The sequence below is a fragment of the Ammospiza caudacuta genome, chromosome Z, assembly GCF_027887145.1.
Source record: "Ammospiza caudacuta isolate bAmmCau1 chromosome Z, bAmmCau1.pri, whole genome shotgun sequence".
In the NCBI taxonomy this organism is placed as follows: domain Eukaryota; kingdom Metazoa; phylum Chordata; class Aves; order Passeriformes; family Passerellidae; genus Ammospiza; species Ammospiza caudacuta.
The window spans coordinates 73,979,831-73,993,692 of NC_080632.1; the positions used below are offsets into that span (position 1 = coordinate 73,979,831).

At 35.6% G+C, this 13,862-nt stretch overlaps 1 protein-coding gene across 1 annotated transcript in view; it reads left to right on the forward strand.

Moving 5' to 3' along the window:
* Window positions 1–13,862, forward strand: part of OXCT1 (3-oxoacid CoA-transferase 1) — an 86,129-nt gene that overhangs the window by 38,395 nt on the left and 33,872 nt on the right. The window contains exons 8-11 of the mRNA XM_058824533.1: window positions 7,253–7,360; window positions 9,920–10,031; window positions 10,406–10,500; window positions 11,168–11,216. Coding sequence (XP_058680516.1) covers window positions 7,253–7,360; window positions 9,920–10,031; window positions 10,406–10,500; window positions 11,168–11,216 — 364 coding nt within the window. The remainder of the gene's footprint in view (window positions 1–7,252; window positions 7,361–9,919; window positions 10,032–10,405; window positions 10,501–11,167; window positions 11,217–13,862) is intronic.

Sequence of the window (13,862 nt, forward strand, 5' to 3'; positions counted from 1 at the left end):
GATACCTTTTTGTTACTTTTACTGAAATACCTGCAGGGCTTCTTTTTCTTACTGGAGAGAAGCAGCAACAGAATTAGCTACAAATCAGCTGCTAATGCATTGTTTTATGTTGGTATTACGTTGCTGTGTATCTCCTGCTGAGCATGCTCTGGTCTGATCCTTAGTTAGAGATATTCCTTGAATCTGAGTGGGGTTTGATTGTGCTTAAATAGATTTTAAAGTACAAAACCCACCTTTGATAGTGCAATGAAATCTCTGGGTTTTTTCTTAATTTTATTTTGCTTTTCTACTTCTCACTTCAGTATTTAAATTCCACTTAGTTTACTTTTGAAAGTAAAGCTGAAATCTATCTCCTGACCTTTAAGTTACATTTCTTGGAATGTGTAGGATATGAGAGCTCTTCTTGTCTCTTTTCATTTGCAATTCTCAGATGTGAGTAAGAAAATCTTTTGTTGTGATTATGGTTGGGATTTTTTGGGAGTTCAATTATTACAGGTAAAATGTGATTAATTTTAATAAAAAAGTAATTTATTTATTTTTGCCTTCTAATAAGTTCAAAGGATTAATTTTAATAAAAAAGTAATTTATTTATTTTTGCCTTCTAATAAGTTCAAAGGATTAATTTTAATAAAAAAGTAATTTATTTATTTTTGCCTTCTAATAAGTTCAAAGGCTGTCAATCTAAAGCAATTTGAAAATAAGTAACAAAGTACAGCAATAATGTATTTAAAGCAACATATGTTTTGTTTGCAGAAATAGCAAATTATATTCCAGTACAGTTACTGTTGTTAGAAGCTTTTGTGTTCTGGAGTGGAAGTATTTGGGATGAGGTCAGTCCCCTTATTCAGCTGAGTATGGCTTAAATAGGTTCTTCTGCTATTGATTGGCCCTTAGCAAATGAAGACCATATTCACAAATTGTGGGAGTTTTGTTTGTTGCCTTCTGGCTCTTCTCCCGTTATTTAATTCTATGATTGAAAAATAATTACATAATACATAATCTAAAAAAACAGTTTTCCAAAATTTCTATCTCCAGATGTGAGATGATTTTGTATATATTCCACATGGATGGTTATGTTTTATTTTGTGTTAAGAACCTAGGTATTGAATACAAATTGAGTGCTTTATCACCTCATTTCATCAAGAAAGGAAAAGTCACAAAATGTGATCACAGCCAGCAGGAGGTTACTGATGACTTATATCAGAGCAACCACAGCGTTTCAGAAAGAATCATTCCCTAGGTGTACCTGCTGTAGGAGCCTGGTTTGGTTGGTAATGCTGGGCCTGCTGGACTGCTGGATCTTAAAGTAATCTCTCATGCTTTCAATTCAGGTAATTTTACCATAAAATAATAGACTAAAATGCAAATGAGTGAATTTAAGGAGGTAAGAAAACAGCTATCTTCATTTTGACTTTTTAGTGGATACAGAATTATATAGACATTAGTGCAAGTCATCAAACAAACAAGCCCATCAATTTAATGGAAGAATTTTTTTGAGAAATGTCAGTTTCTTCAGACTTTGAACATGTTCTTGAAAGTTAAGACTATTGTGTATCCTTTTTGTGCTAATATGTCACTAGCTCATAAATTTCTGAAGTGTAGTGCTATGTGTGTGGGAGACCCTCTTCAGAGACTTGTGGCTAAATTTTTCTTATTCTTTCATGCATGCGCACAGCTTTACAAGTACATGATAATCAAGTGCAGATAATTTACAAGTGCAGATAATCAAGTGTGCTTCCTCTTTTCTTTGTGGTATATGTCCTGGAGTTGCTGTGTGTGAGGATCTAGAGCTGGTTATTTACTGCTGTCTGTTTTCTTTGCTGTCAGCAGTACAGCATGGAGGAAGATGTCAAATGCGTGCAATGGGAAGGGGCCCTTGAAGAAAACAGGGAGCAGGTGCAGAGAAGTGTGAGAGGAGCTTAAGCCTGAGGCAACTACAAGTATAGGCGGTAATTGAGGAGATTTAGAGCAGAGAAAACAAATGTGAATTGAGTATATTCTAGGAGGGTCTCCTGATTTAGGAGGATCTGTAGCCACATGACGAAAATGTAGGAGATTTATGTCGGTTTTGCTTTCCTAATCATCAGATACAACACACTGGCTACAGATCTCACTGTTTTTCTCTGTGGTGTTTACAGAGGATAACACTCTACTAGAAAGAAGGAAAACATAAAGGTGCATAAGATCTTCAACAACATGAAACAGACAAATAAAGAACTGCTGTGTGCTATTTCTGTATGGCACAGAGAAGGGAGCACACAGTGAAATTACAATAGGTAATAAGAAATGTTTTACATAATAGTTAAATTTAAGAAATGCATCAATAGAGTCTCTTGGGTTTCATGAAAACAATTAGTTCCTGGCTCATCAGAAGCTATGAAGAAGGTGATGTATGTCCAGCCTCTGGCTGAGGACATCCTGCGGTTGACACATTGCTGGCAGCTGGGAGAATATAACCAGAAGTACCGCGCTGCCTTTTAAGATCCTGTTGCTAAGAAGGACTATTTGGCTAAGCAGACCTTCAGTGTGCATCTTTAGTGAGACCCAGACCAGGCTCATTGTGTGAAAGATTCTCTGACAAATATGAACTTTACAGGTTTTTACTGTTCCCTGTCCTTCAGTAAGCTCATGAAAACGTCTGTTTGAAGTCTAATATGACCATAATGTGGTAATTGTTGATCAAAATGTTGATCAACTATTTGGTGGTTGCTTGATTTTAAAGTTATAAAAGTCTCTTTTTCAGTAGGGATATTGACTGGCTAGCATTCCATTACTGTAGGATTTTGACAGTTGAAATTTCACGGTCTGTCTGATCTTGCAAAAGGAAAGAATTCGACTCAGAAGATCATCTGTTTCATCTGCCTGCTTGTAGAACTCTGTAGTAACCTGCTTTGCTTTTTTCTGTAGGTAAGAAAGTTTGTATAGTGTGGTCTTAATTTCGAGTGGACTGTCTTCAGAGTATATTTCACAGTTTTAAAATATCAAAGCTATTTGTGAAATTCAGTCTAAACAATTAATATTAACTTTTTCCCCTATTGTTTGTCATTAACCATCATGAATGGTTGGTTGATCACAGTTTCTGTGATCTTGAATGCAGACACATAAAATTTATTCTTATAGCTCTTATTATGTATTTTAATTTTTTTTTAATTTTAAGATTTTATAAATGTTACAAAGAATTTTTGACATCTTGACTCTTCCAGTAGTGAACTGATGATGTGTACTGATGAGTTTGTCTTGAGCATCTAAGTGGCTAAATTTTATTTCATTCCTCTTGTTATTTTGGACATTTAACCAACTGTAATGATTTGTTTTACTAATGTTCTGCTAGGAATGATTATTATTTCAGTTTGAAGAACTGAAATGAACTAGGATAATTGGGGTAGTGATAGAGAGATTTAATAAAGTTAGTATAAAAATAAGCTACTTAAAAATGTATAGGTTTGTTAGGCTGTGATTCTCTCCCCATCTCTTTTTTTCTTTCATGCACACATGTTTTTGATTTTTTTTCTGTAATAAGGAATTAAATTGCAGTTTTTGGTTATAGCTTAGTTTTAGGAAAACAGATTTAAAAATAAGCCAGCCGAAAATATTTAACATATCATAAAGTACATAATTGGGCTGCAGAAATAGATAAAAGGAACATACTAGAAACAAAGGCTTTTTTTATTTTTGAGTGTTTTGGCATAATAGTTTGTCATTGTTATTTCCTTATCAACTTTTGGTAAGGAACCATAGTTTTTATTTTTCTTACTTTATTTACTTTTCTTACTTCCATATCTATCAAGGTTCCCTTTTTCTTTTTGTGAGCCTTCAGAAATTCTGGAATAAAACTAGAAGAATAGCTGAATTTCTGTAAGGAAAAGGAATTAAAATTGCTTTACAAGAGAAAAGTGTATGTAAATTACAGAAGGAAGTGATATTGTGAAGCAAAGGACCACTGCCTCTGAATGCTGATACAAAAAGGAAGGCAGAAGGCTCTTGTGAATCATAGTGGAAAACAGCTTTTATGTTCTGGGTGTACTTACAGATAAATCAGTGTTTAGGAAGGACTGAATTCATTCATCCTCCTTCCACTGTCAGCAATCAGAGAAGATTTGCAAGAACACTATGCCCAGGAAGAAATCTCCAGTACTGTGAAACTCTTCAAACAATGAAAGGATTTTTGAATCAGGCATCAGAGCCTTCCCAGGAGAGGGAAGTCAGACCTCATGGTCTCTCGTAGTTCCTTTTTACAAAATGTTTACAAAGATGTAAACATTTTTTGTCTTTTTGTTCATTGATGAAATGAAGATTTAAGATGAACACATGTGATCAAGGCCATCTAAAAGGTACCAGAGGATTTTGATTTTCTAATTACAAAGAGTACAGGAGGTGGTCTGCCCTGATTAGTTCCCTCTCTGTGCTTTGCCAGAGTTGGTGTCTTTGGGTGGGATGACACATAATGATTTTTGATGTTTACAAAGATTCTTCTGTATGTTACAAAATAAAGCCTGAGGCAGGGTGAGTACAGAGAAGAAAGAACAGAAGCATATGTATGATGAGAGCAGAGCAGGAGAAAAACTCACACGCATCCTTTGAATTATTAATATGGATGTGCTCCTGCCTTTCTCTTTGAGGCTTCATCTACAGAGGTGTTACAGAGCCGACTCATAAAGGAACATGAAACCTGAAAGAGAAGTGAATACGCCCAGTGATGGTCCTTCCTATTGAATTTGCCGTATCATTCTTCTCTAGGAGGTTACTGGGGCAATGCCTTGCAGTGGCCAGAGGCACTGGGGTGCTGATTCCCATAGCCATCAGATATCCTGGTGTCACTTCAGCTGGCTCAGCTTCATCTCTGGCTGTGCTGGTGGCAGGCAGCCCATCTATGGTGCCTCATCATTCGGTTCCCTGGGAGAGAGAGCTGGAGCACTCAGATGGCGTTTGTACTTCCTCTGCTTGAATTCTCCCTTTTCCGTGTAACGTGCTGATTATTTCACTTGCAGAACTGGAAGACAGTTAATTTTTCATATATCACATGCAAATTCTTAATCCCTTTTCAAAATTCCTCTTTACTACTGTGGAGGTATTTGAACATATTTAATTTTAGTTACATTTGATGCTTATTCCACATAGTGGTAGAACATGGAAAGGTGTTCCAGTTGTCAGTGATCCTTAGGCTTACCTGAAATCCCTAGGACAAAATACAGTTTGCAGTGTTGTGTTCATTTAGGATAATGTTTGGAAATAATAGAGGAAAAGCTATCAGGCTGACTGATGTGTCCCAAGAGACAAAATACAAACCAATTAGCAGAATGGTGTGACTGATAACAAAATCCAATAATTTATTGTTGATGAATAATTTATTCGGTGTATTCTATGGGGGGAGAAATTCAGTGTGTCAAGTTTTCTGACAGTATAATTCTGTTTGAGTTAGTTGAATTGTGCCAAGATTTTGGATTTTTAATCTCAGCTGCTGCAGCAAATAAATGTAGTTATTCTGTGAGAAAGTTCAAATCAGAGCGATTAGTATTCCCTAGGCCTAGTTTTCCATCTGATAAGTGAAGATAAATGTAATTAGAAACGGTGAATTTTGGAATTCTGCTGGTAGCAGATCATCTGCTTGCCTATTGCTTCATTGGAAAGTCTTGTTTCCTGCTTCTCCTGTCTTCTGAGGATGATCTGACAGTAGTCACTACACTAAAAGTGCAATGTGCTTCAGCTGTGTGCTTCAGGATTTTTTAATTTTCCCCTGTGTTTGACGTGGTCTCCATATTAATCTTAAAATGAGCGTATAAAATTAGAAACTTCAAGTGAGATGGATGAAACTTTAGCATTTTTTCATGAATACCCAAATCAGAATTTTCAAGATACTGATTTGATTGGCTCTCCTTATCTTGTGGGTAATGGCTTTCTGGATGTGGGCTCTATTCTCCTTGAGCACTGAGGCTTGTGTTGCTGTAGCTGTTGTTGCCTTTTGCTTAGAATGTTTGCCTTGCAGATTTCACAGCACATCCTTTCTGTCTCTTTAACCAGGGTTTTTTTTGGGGATCATCTGAACCTGATTTTGTGATCATTAGTTTTTAATTTTTCTTTTCCCTCTCCTGCTTTTAGGGTGGGTTGTTTGGTTTCTTTGTTTGTTTATTGTCACATTTCAAGGCGCAGTAGGAAGGTAATTTTCTATCAGACGTACTATAGATTTTAATATTGATCATATGGTCCAGTAGGTTGTCAAATTGAGTTTTAAACTCTTTAATGTTGCTTCACTGGTGACAGCTGTTCAGAGATTTACCCTTACCATATCCCTGGTCTTGTTTTGGAGTTACTAAGCTTTGGGCATTCCTAAGAGTTTAATGAATCTCTGGTGATACAGCAGTTTGGAAATTGTCTTTTGATCTTTGAGTACGTTGTTATGTCCTTTGTAGTAGATTGTTGTATGTTATCTTTGACTGTTGCTCTAACATTACATGTTTTCTCTGTGGCTGATGCAAATGCAAATAATGCTAACATTAGAGTCTGTTGTGTGGCAGAGTGAAATGTGCTCTGTGTACCTCAGACTTGTTAGGGAAAGCACCAGCCATGGCTGAGAGTCTTAGCTGCAAGTATCTGTCCATAGCAGCGTCTCTTACTCGATCACCCCCAATTCAGGCCTAGAAGGAAGGAAAACCCCTATTATCTGGGCTGCTCCTGATAGGTGACATTTCAAATCTACTACAGGTGATGAGTGTCATTTTGTGCTTAATCTCTGTTTCAACTAACTATAAAGACTTCTAGATCTTCATCTTTTGTCTTCTTTCTTGCCACCCATTATTACAGTTCAAATGTTTTGTATTTTAGTTTTGAGTACACTATGGAACACTTTTGTTTCATCTTCTGTGTTTATATCCTCTAAATTAATACTTCTGCCTTATATTTATGTATTTTGTTAGTAGCATATTGTTCTTTGTTTGGGCAGAAATTTTTTGTAGTTACAAACAACTCTGATGTAACTGATATACACAGTATTATTTCTTCAAGTTGGCCATACAAATGGGCTGGTAAAATTATAAATTACTTTCAATTTTTTGTAAAGAAATATACTTTGAAAGAAGAGAGCAGATAAGCAGATAAGTTAATCTGTTTTAAAGACTATATATTTTGTCCCATTCATTAGTTTTCTTGACATCATTTGCTGTAAATTTAATGTTTCATTTCAAAACTTCATTGGTATTAAAACCTCTCATTGAATAATTTTTTCTAAATCTTTTCCCTTTTCTTTTTTACTCTGTAGGTAGAAGAAATTGTTGATATAGGAGCATTTGCCCCAGAAGACATTCATGTTCCCAAAATCTATGTTGATCGTCTGTTACAAGGAGAGAAGTTTGAGAAGAGAATTGAAGTAAGTAGCTCAGCTTCTCAGTCACAACATATTTCAGCTTGGAGTGTATTTAAAATTTACGTGGTGTTTAGTCTAGCCACCAAGTCTTAACACTGAGAAAATAGTGTGAGAAAGACCCATAAAGTTTTGCTAAAAACTGGAGCTTAGATAGGTACTTAAGTAGTTAGGTGGGGGCCCGAGGATTGAGCCTTCTTTCTTTCACTACATACTGTCTGGTTCAGTTCCTGAATAATTTAGGGCAGCTGCTGTAGCCCTGGATGACTTTACTGCAGTTGAAAATCTAGTGGAAAATGCTACTAAATTCTCCTTCCCTCTCAGTTCACCTGCTGTAGATATGACAAGGGGAACACCTAGACAAGGATCTGACTTTCTTTTCCACTGGACAGCTTTTGATGTGGGCATGTAGGGCCAGCCTCAGTCCCTTTTGTGCTGTACATTGAATTATATTATGTTGCAAAGGTCTTGCAAACCTTTGTTCCCTTTTCTTTTATCAGGGACTTTTCTAACTGGTGGCCTTTCTGGTCTGAATAAAAGATGTCAATAGCTATTAACATTGCTGCAATAATACTCCACCACTGAAAACACCCAATAAAATTATGATTATGTAATTGTTCTTTGTTGTTTCTATGACTTTGTCACACTCAGGCTATGTCCCTATATTCATTTTGGTGATGTGACAATCCTTTTAATGTGCAGCTGAAAATTCTGTATTTCTTCTGTGTCTCTGTAGTCTGGAGGTGGGAATTGTTCATCAAATAAGCTGGTAGAAGGGAAGATATATGACACAAGGAGAAAAAATCTGTGGGAAAAAAGTGCAGAAATGGATTTTAATAATTAAACTTCTGTTATTAAAATCAAAGCACAAGTCCCAGGAAGTCGTACAAGGCCTTTTCTCTGAGCATTCTCTTTTGTGAATACTAAGGTTAAGAAGCTCTTTTTTTAATTTCGTCTGTTCATTCTGCAAAAGCATCTTGCATGTTGTTGAGTAATTGACTGCAAACAGATGTGTCAAACCTTTTTTTTCCCCTCTGGTTGTGTTGGGTCAGATTACAATTAATGGCCTGTTTTCTTCTTCTGAATGGCTGCATTATCTCCCAGAAAAGCTTTTTACCTTTTATGACAGAAATAATTTTTCATTTATTAAACTTTGCTTCTGCTGCATCTTGGCTGCGTAAGTGAATATCTATTTAGTCAATACCTACTGAATACCTGGTGAATACCTACCTCATCATCTGCCCCCTTCCCTATATGCTTCAGGAAAAAAAGGGGGCAGGGGTAAGGGAGAAAGCTACTATAAACTGCCAAGCAAAATTGTAACAGAGATTAATTTTGATTATGCAGTTTTGTAATTCTGGCAGCTCTTGCTTTTATAGGAAGGAAATGGCAGATTTATTTACTCTTCTGTTAAATTTTATAAATCAGCTGGCTGTACGCAGAAAAGCATTGGGTATGGTAAGTGGTGAGAGAAGATGAAGAATGTAAGAAATAAAGAAATAAAGAGAAGCTAGTCTGTCATAATTCTTACTGGCTTTAAATAGCAGTTCCTGCCTAATATAGCTTAAAAGTGGTTTCTCTAGCACCAGCTATAATTTCTATCCAGCCTTCTCTTTGCTGTATAGAAACCCTCTGTAATTGTTCCTACTTTATCAATCCACAAACTAAGCAATTCTAGGGAAAATAGCCAAGGCATGAAAAGGAAGGTGATGGGAAATTCAAAAGGATTTATATTGACTGTTTCTGACTGCCTAAGGAGAAAGTGACTCTGCAAAAATTCTTTTGTGGTGATGAAAGGTAACAGGATAATTTTTTTCTGATGTGTTAATTGTAGCCTGAAGTAGGAGAAGATAGGAAGACATACGGGGGTGCAGGACACGATGATTCCCAGATGAATTTTACATGCATTGGAGAGATGTGCAAAGAACATAATCTATGTAGACAATAATTTAAAAGAAAGATGTTACAAACTTCTTAAATGTCATGGTGTTTTCACCTGCATGTGATTTACAAAACATTAACTTAAGATGAGAAAATAACAGGAAACAAATTCATGGGGTGTGCAAGATTATTGAGAGTTATGTTTGAAAATTTTGATTCTTAGCTCCCCAGTATCTTTAGATGAATGGCATTTGTCTGTTCAATCCTTATAAATCTAGAACAGCTCATTGAATTGAATGAATGCAGAAAGAGAGCAGTATTTGTATTTTTGGCTGACTTTTTACAAATCTATTTAGGTATCTCTGGGGTAATGAATCTGAGACTTGCTAGTATTTGCACAGTGCTTGGTGCCTTCTTCACCACTTCTCTATGTATCAGGCTTGGCAATACAGAGAAAGAAATAATGTTTTGCTCTAAGGCTGTCGCTGGCAATTTTTGATTACTCCATTGGCTTAGCTAAGCTTGAATGCATAAAATAAAAGGTCAGGTTTTTTTGTAGAAGATGAGTAAATGACTTTATTCTTAGACCAAGTATCTCAGTGCAATCACAAATCAAGCTTTTGTGTCTTGAGAAGCAAGAATCTGGATTCTAATCTTTACTTATGATTACTTCTTACTTTGCAGCGCTTATCAATCCGAAAGCCTGAAGACTCAACAGCCAAGCAAAAAAAAGGAGACAATGTGAGGGAGCGGATCATCAAACGGGCTGCATTGGAGTTTGAGGATGGCATGTATGGTATCCTTATCCACACACTGTAGATGTGCTATAGGTTGAAGTGATTGCTGACTAGAATAAAAAACCCATCTGGTTTGTTTAGAACAGATTGATTAATGTGCTCATTGTCTTTACCGGACTCTGAGGTGCTCTCATTTTATTAATACCCAATTGAAGTAGAAGTTGCACATTGATATTTTTATCATATATAGGATTTGACAGAATGCAATTAGGCAGTCCAAATGGCAAAATAATTAATCACAAATATGAGGTATTTAAGTAAAAACAAAAGTGCTTGTGAGTGGAACAGTTCTAATCTGCTCATAGTATAGAAGTAATTTTTTAAAATTTACTCGTTTGCAATAAGTGTTTTTGCCTTAACTGCCTTTTTTCAGCTAATCTGGGTATTGGTATCCCACTGTTGGCCAGTAACTTCATCAGTCCAGACATAACTGTTCACTTACAGAGTGAAAATGGAGTCTTGGGTTTGGTAAGGATATATCTTGGTCAGTTATTGTAGTGTTTTTATTTTGCTGTGGCTGGGTTTTATTTCCTGTGCGCCTCCAACTTGATTATGATATTGCTAAAAATATATATGCTATATTATATCATTGTATAGTTCTCACTCTGCTGCAGAGAAGTTTTCTAGGAAATGCTAATTTTATGCTTATGGTGCTACTTTGCTAAGGATGTCCTTAAGATTCTGGACTCAAACCATCAGGAATTTGTAAGACTAAGCATTGTAAACCTTAGCAAACATATTTTTAAATAAAGCTTAAAGTGTATATTATTTTTACTGTCATATAACTTTATGAAGTTGCAGTTATGACCTTTTTTTGAAAAATGTGTGTCACTTAGATTAAGAACAAAAAGAAACTCAAATCAAACAAACCTCTCACTTCATGATTGTTTTGTAATTCTAACATCCTTGAACAATAAGTCCTAAAGACCTGATATGTTACTTGATATAAACTGTGGCTTGTAATATCAGGATGTTTTCCAGGTAAAAAACAGAATTCTGATTTAATAAGATTAAAAAATGCATGTCTGCCATGATCTGGTTTTGGTAATAAGCATTGGAAATAATATAGCAATTATTAATTATATTTTAGAGATATTTTATTATAATGCTTGACATACATCTGTATTGTTGTCAGGGTCCTTATCCACTTGAAAATGAAGTAGATCCAGATCTGATTAATGCAGGTAAATACTTTAATTAAATTTAATTAATGGAAAAAGAATAACCATGGTAATTTAATTTTTTTCTTTTGATACAGTATTTAAACCTAGAGACCTGTTTTATTTGATAGTAAATATTAATGCATTTGTCTTCTTTTAAGCGATAATCTTCTTCTTTGGGGAGAGACTGTCTTCCAGGCCCATCAGTAAATGGTTAAATCATCCTTTTCAGAAGTGAGATTGTTTTGAGCAGCATGTAAAGGAATATGGGTTTGTTTTCCTGCTGCTTTTCCTTGAGTCTTCTAGAAAATGGTTTTCAATGATTTATGTTTGGGACATGTATTAAAACATCCCGTGTATAATGGCTTGGTTTATTCCCAGCCAGGAATATAACTCATTTGCATTCAGAGAGGGAGTGGTAGCCAAGGCAGTGGGAAAGAGCTGCGCAGCTGGCATCTGGCGCACCAAGGGCACTGCTGTGGGCAGCTGCTTTTGCCACTTTTAGCCGGGAATGGCAATTCTCACATACTGTCATTGCCCAGCTGCTTTAGGGCATTTCACCTCAGAAGATGCAATTCAATATAAAAATGTAAGTTTCTTATGATTTAGTGCACCCGCCTGATTTCTGTTTTTTTCATGGAGAAGTTGTGCTTATGTACATTTTCTGTCTTCGTGTAAAAATACATTTAAATATTGCATTGTGACAAACAGAAATAGGCCTTGTGACTTTGTCATTGATATTAATGGTATTGATTATAGACCTGACATTTCAGACTTGTTTTTTCATATGGAAAAGATACACATTTCATTTTTTTATTCAAATATACACATGCATACATACAAATACATGGATGAGTGTCTACATATGTATTTATACAGGGAGTACTTTTCTCAGTGGCTGTTAGCAAGTACAATTAAACTCTGAAAAGTCAAAAGGAGATAAAGCACTGACATAAAATGGTTTTAATTTAATATCAGTCCAGCAATTGTTCACTGATGTGAAACATTTGCTGCTTGGCTCAGCTAAATGATGCTTATCATAGCACTAGGTAATTGCCTCTGTTACTATATTTTAAATGTGGAGTTATTTGAGGCCATTGTCTGGTTTGAAATAAAAAATCATTTAAGAAATTGAGTCCAGCATTTCACCAGTACATATGTAATTGTTTCAAGAACTACAGGAAGGAATATGTCAGAGGATTCACTGGAAGAATAAAAATATTTATAAGAAAAAAATACTATGAGTGAAATTATATGCATGCATTTTAGAACTTAAGTTTTAATATGGGTGTGTATGAAAAACGAACATATTAACAGAGTGACAGTGAAAAAAATATCCAAGAACCTAATTTATTATCTGAAAAAAATTGTGCTTTAACATGGAAATTGAGATGGTCTTGAATTGTTATTTATAGTTGATAAATTTTTTTAAGAGTCAGTCTGGAAGACATGAAGCTAACATAACATGTCAGAATGCAACAAGAAAATTAGATTATTGTACTATTGTTAATTCGATGTTAAGCACATTCACATGTCCCTCTGAAGCTGCAGTAAACAGGACATGGGATAGACAAGCATCAGACCTACCACCAATCTACCATGTGAAGAAAACAGAAGCTGAATGGCAGAGAAATAGAAATTAATCTTGTTCTCATTCATTAACTGGAATGATCCCTCAGCCCCAAAGTCCAGCTCAAAGTTTTTAAAACATATACCTGTTTTGGGCTTTTGCCAAATTTCTCTCTGCAAATGTAATTTTAATGCTCTGAAATAGGTGTGGGTTTTTCTGTTTGTTTCATTTTTTTAATGTCTCTCATGAAGGATATCTTGACTGCAACTGAAAAGTATACTACTGTATTACAGCAGAAATATTTTAAAGTATTGACCTCCTGTGAGCATTTTAAGAAGTGGGTAATGTGGTGCTCTTTTGACATTATTCTGTGGTCCTAAGCCTGTGTGTCGTTCTTCTCATCATTACCTTGTCACTTTATCCTGGGCTTCTCTCTCCATGTTGCTGCCTGGAAACCCTGTTTTCTCTGTCACTGCTTTGGGTGCGTGTCCTGTAGGGAAAGATAATTCAAGCTGTCTCACCAGGTCTGAGTGTTAGCATGGTGAATTCTTGAGAAGTGTGAAAGACCACTTGTATGACCTTAATTCTATACTATTCTATTTAATTTCCATACAAATGGCATAAAATATGCCTCAGATGAGTTCAGTAGGTAAAGCACATATCTTAGATCTCTTATTTAAGTTTTATGCACAGTTTTTTTCCCTTTTCCCATTCTCTTAGTTAATCTCATTTTCTTTTTTCTTCTGTTTTCTGGAAACTGTTTAATGATGCATCATTCTCCTTCCCCTTTGTTGTTACAGTATGTCATATCTTGCTAAAATATTTTTGTTTGTATATTTTTTTCCTCTCTCAAGTTTACCGTGCTTCTTTTATAATTTCATCTTCATCTGTGTTTCTTCTGCCTTATCAGAGGCACCCTCTGTAAATGTTTGTTGCTTAGACTGATTCAAAGAACAGGCAGAAGAGGAAGAAAAGGGCCCTGAACAGAGTCAAAATAAAGACTCTTCCAGGTGTGCTCCATTGCTTGCATCAAGCATTGTTCAGAGCACAGTACAGAACACAGAAGCACATTTTCTTGTGCCCTTTAAAAAAGCAAGAAT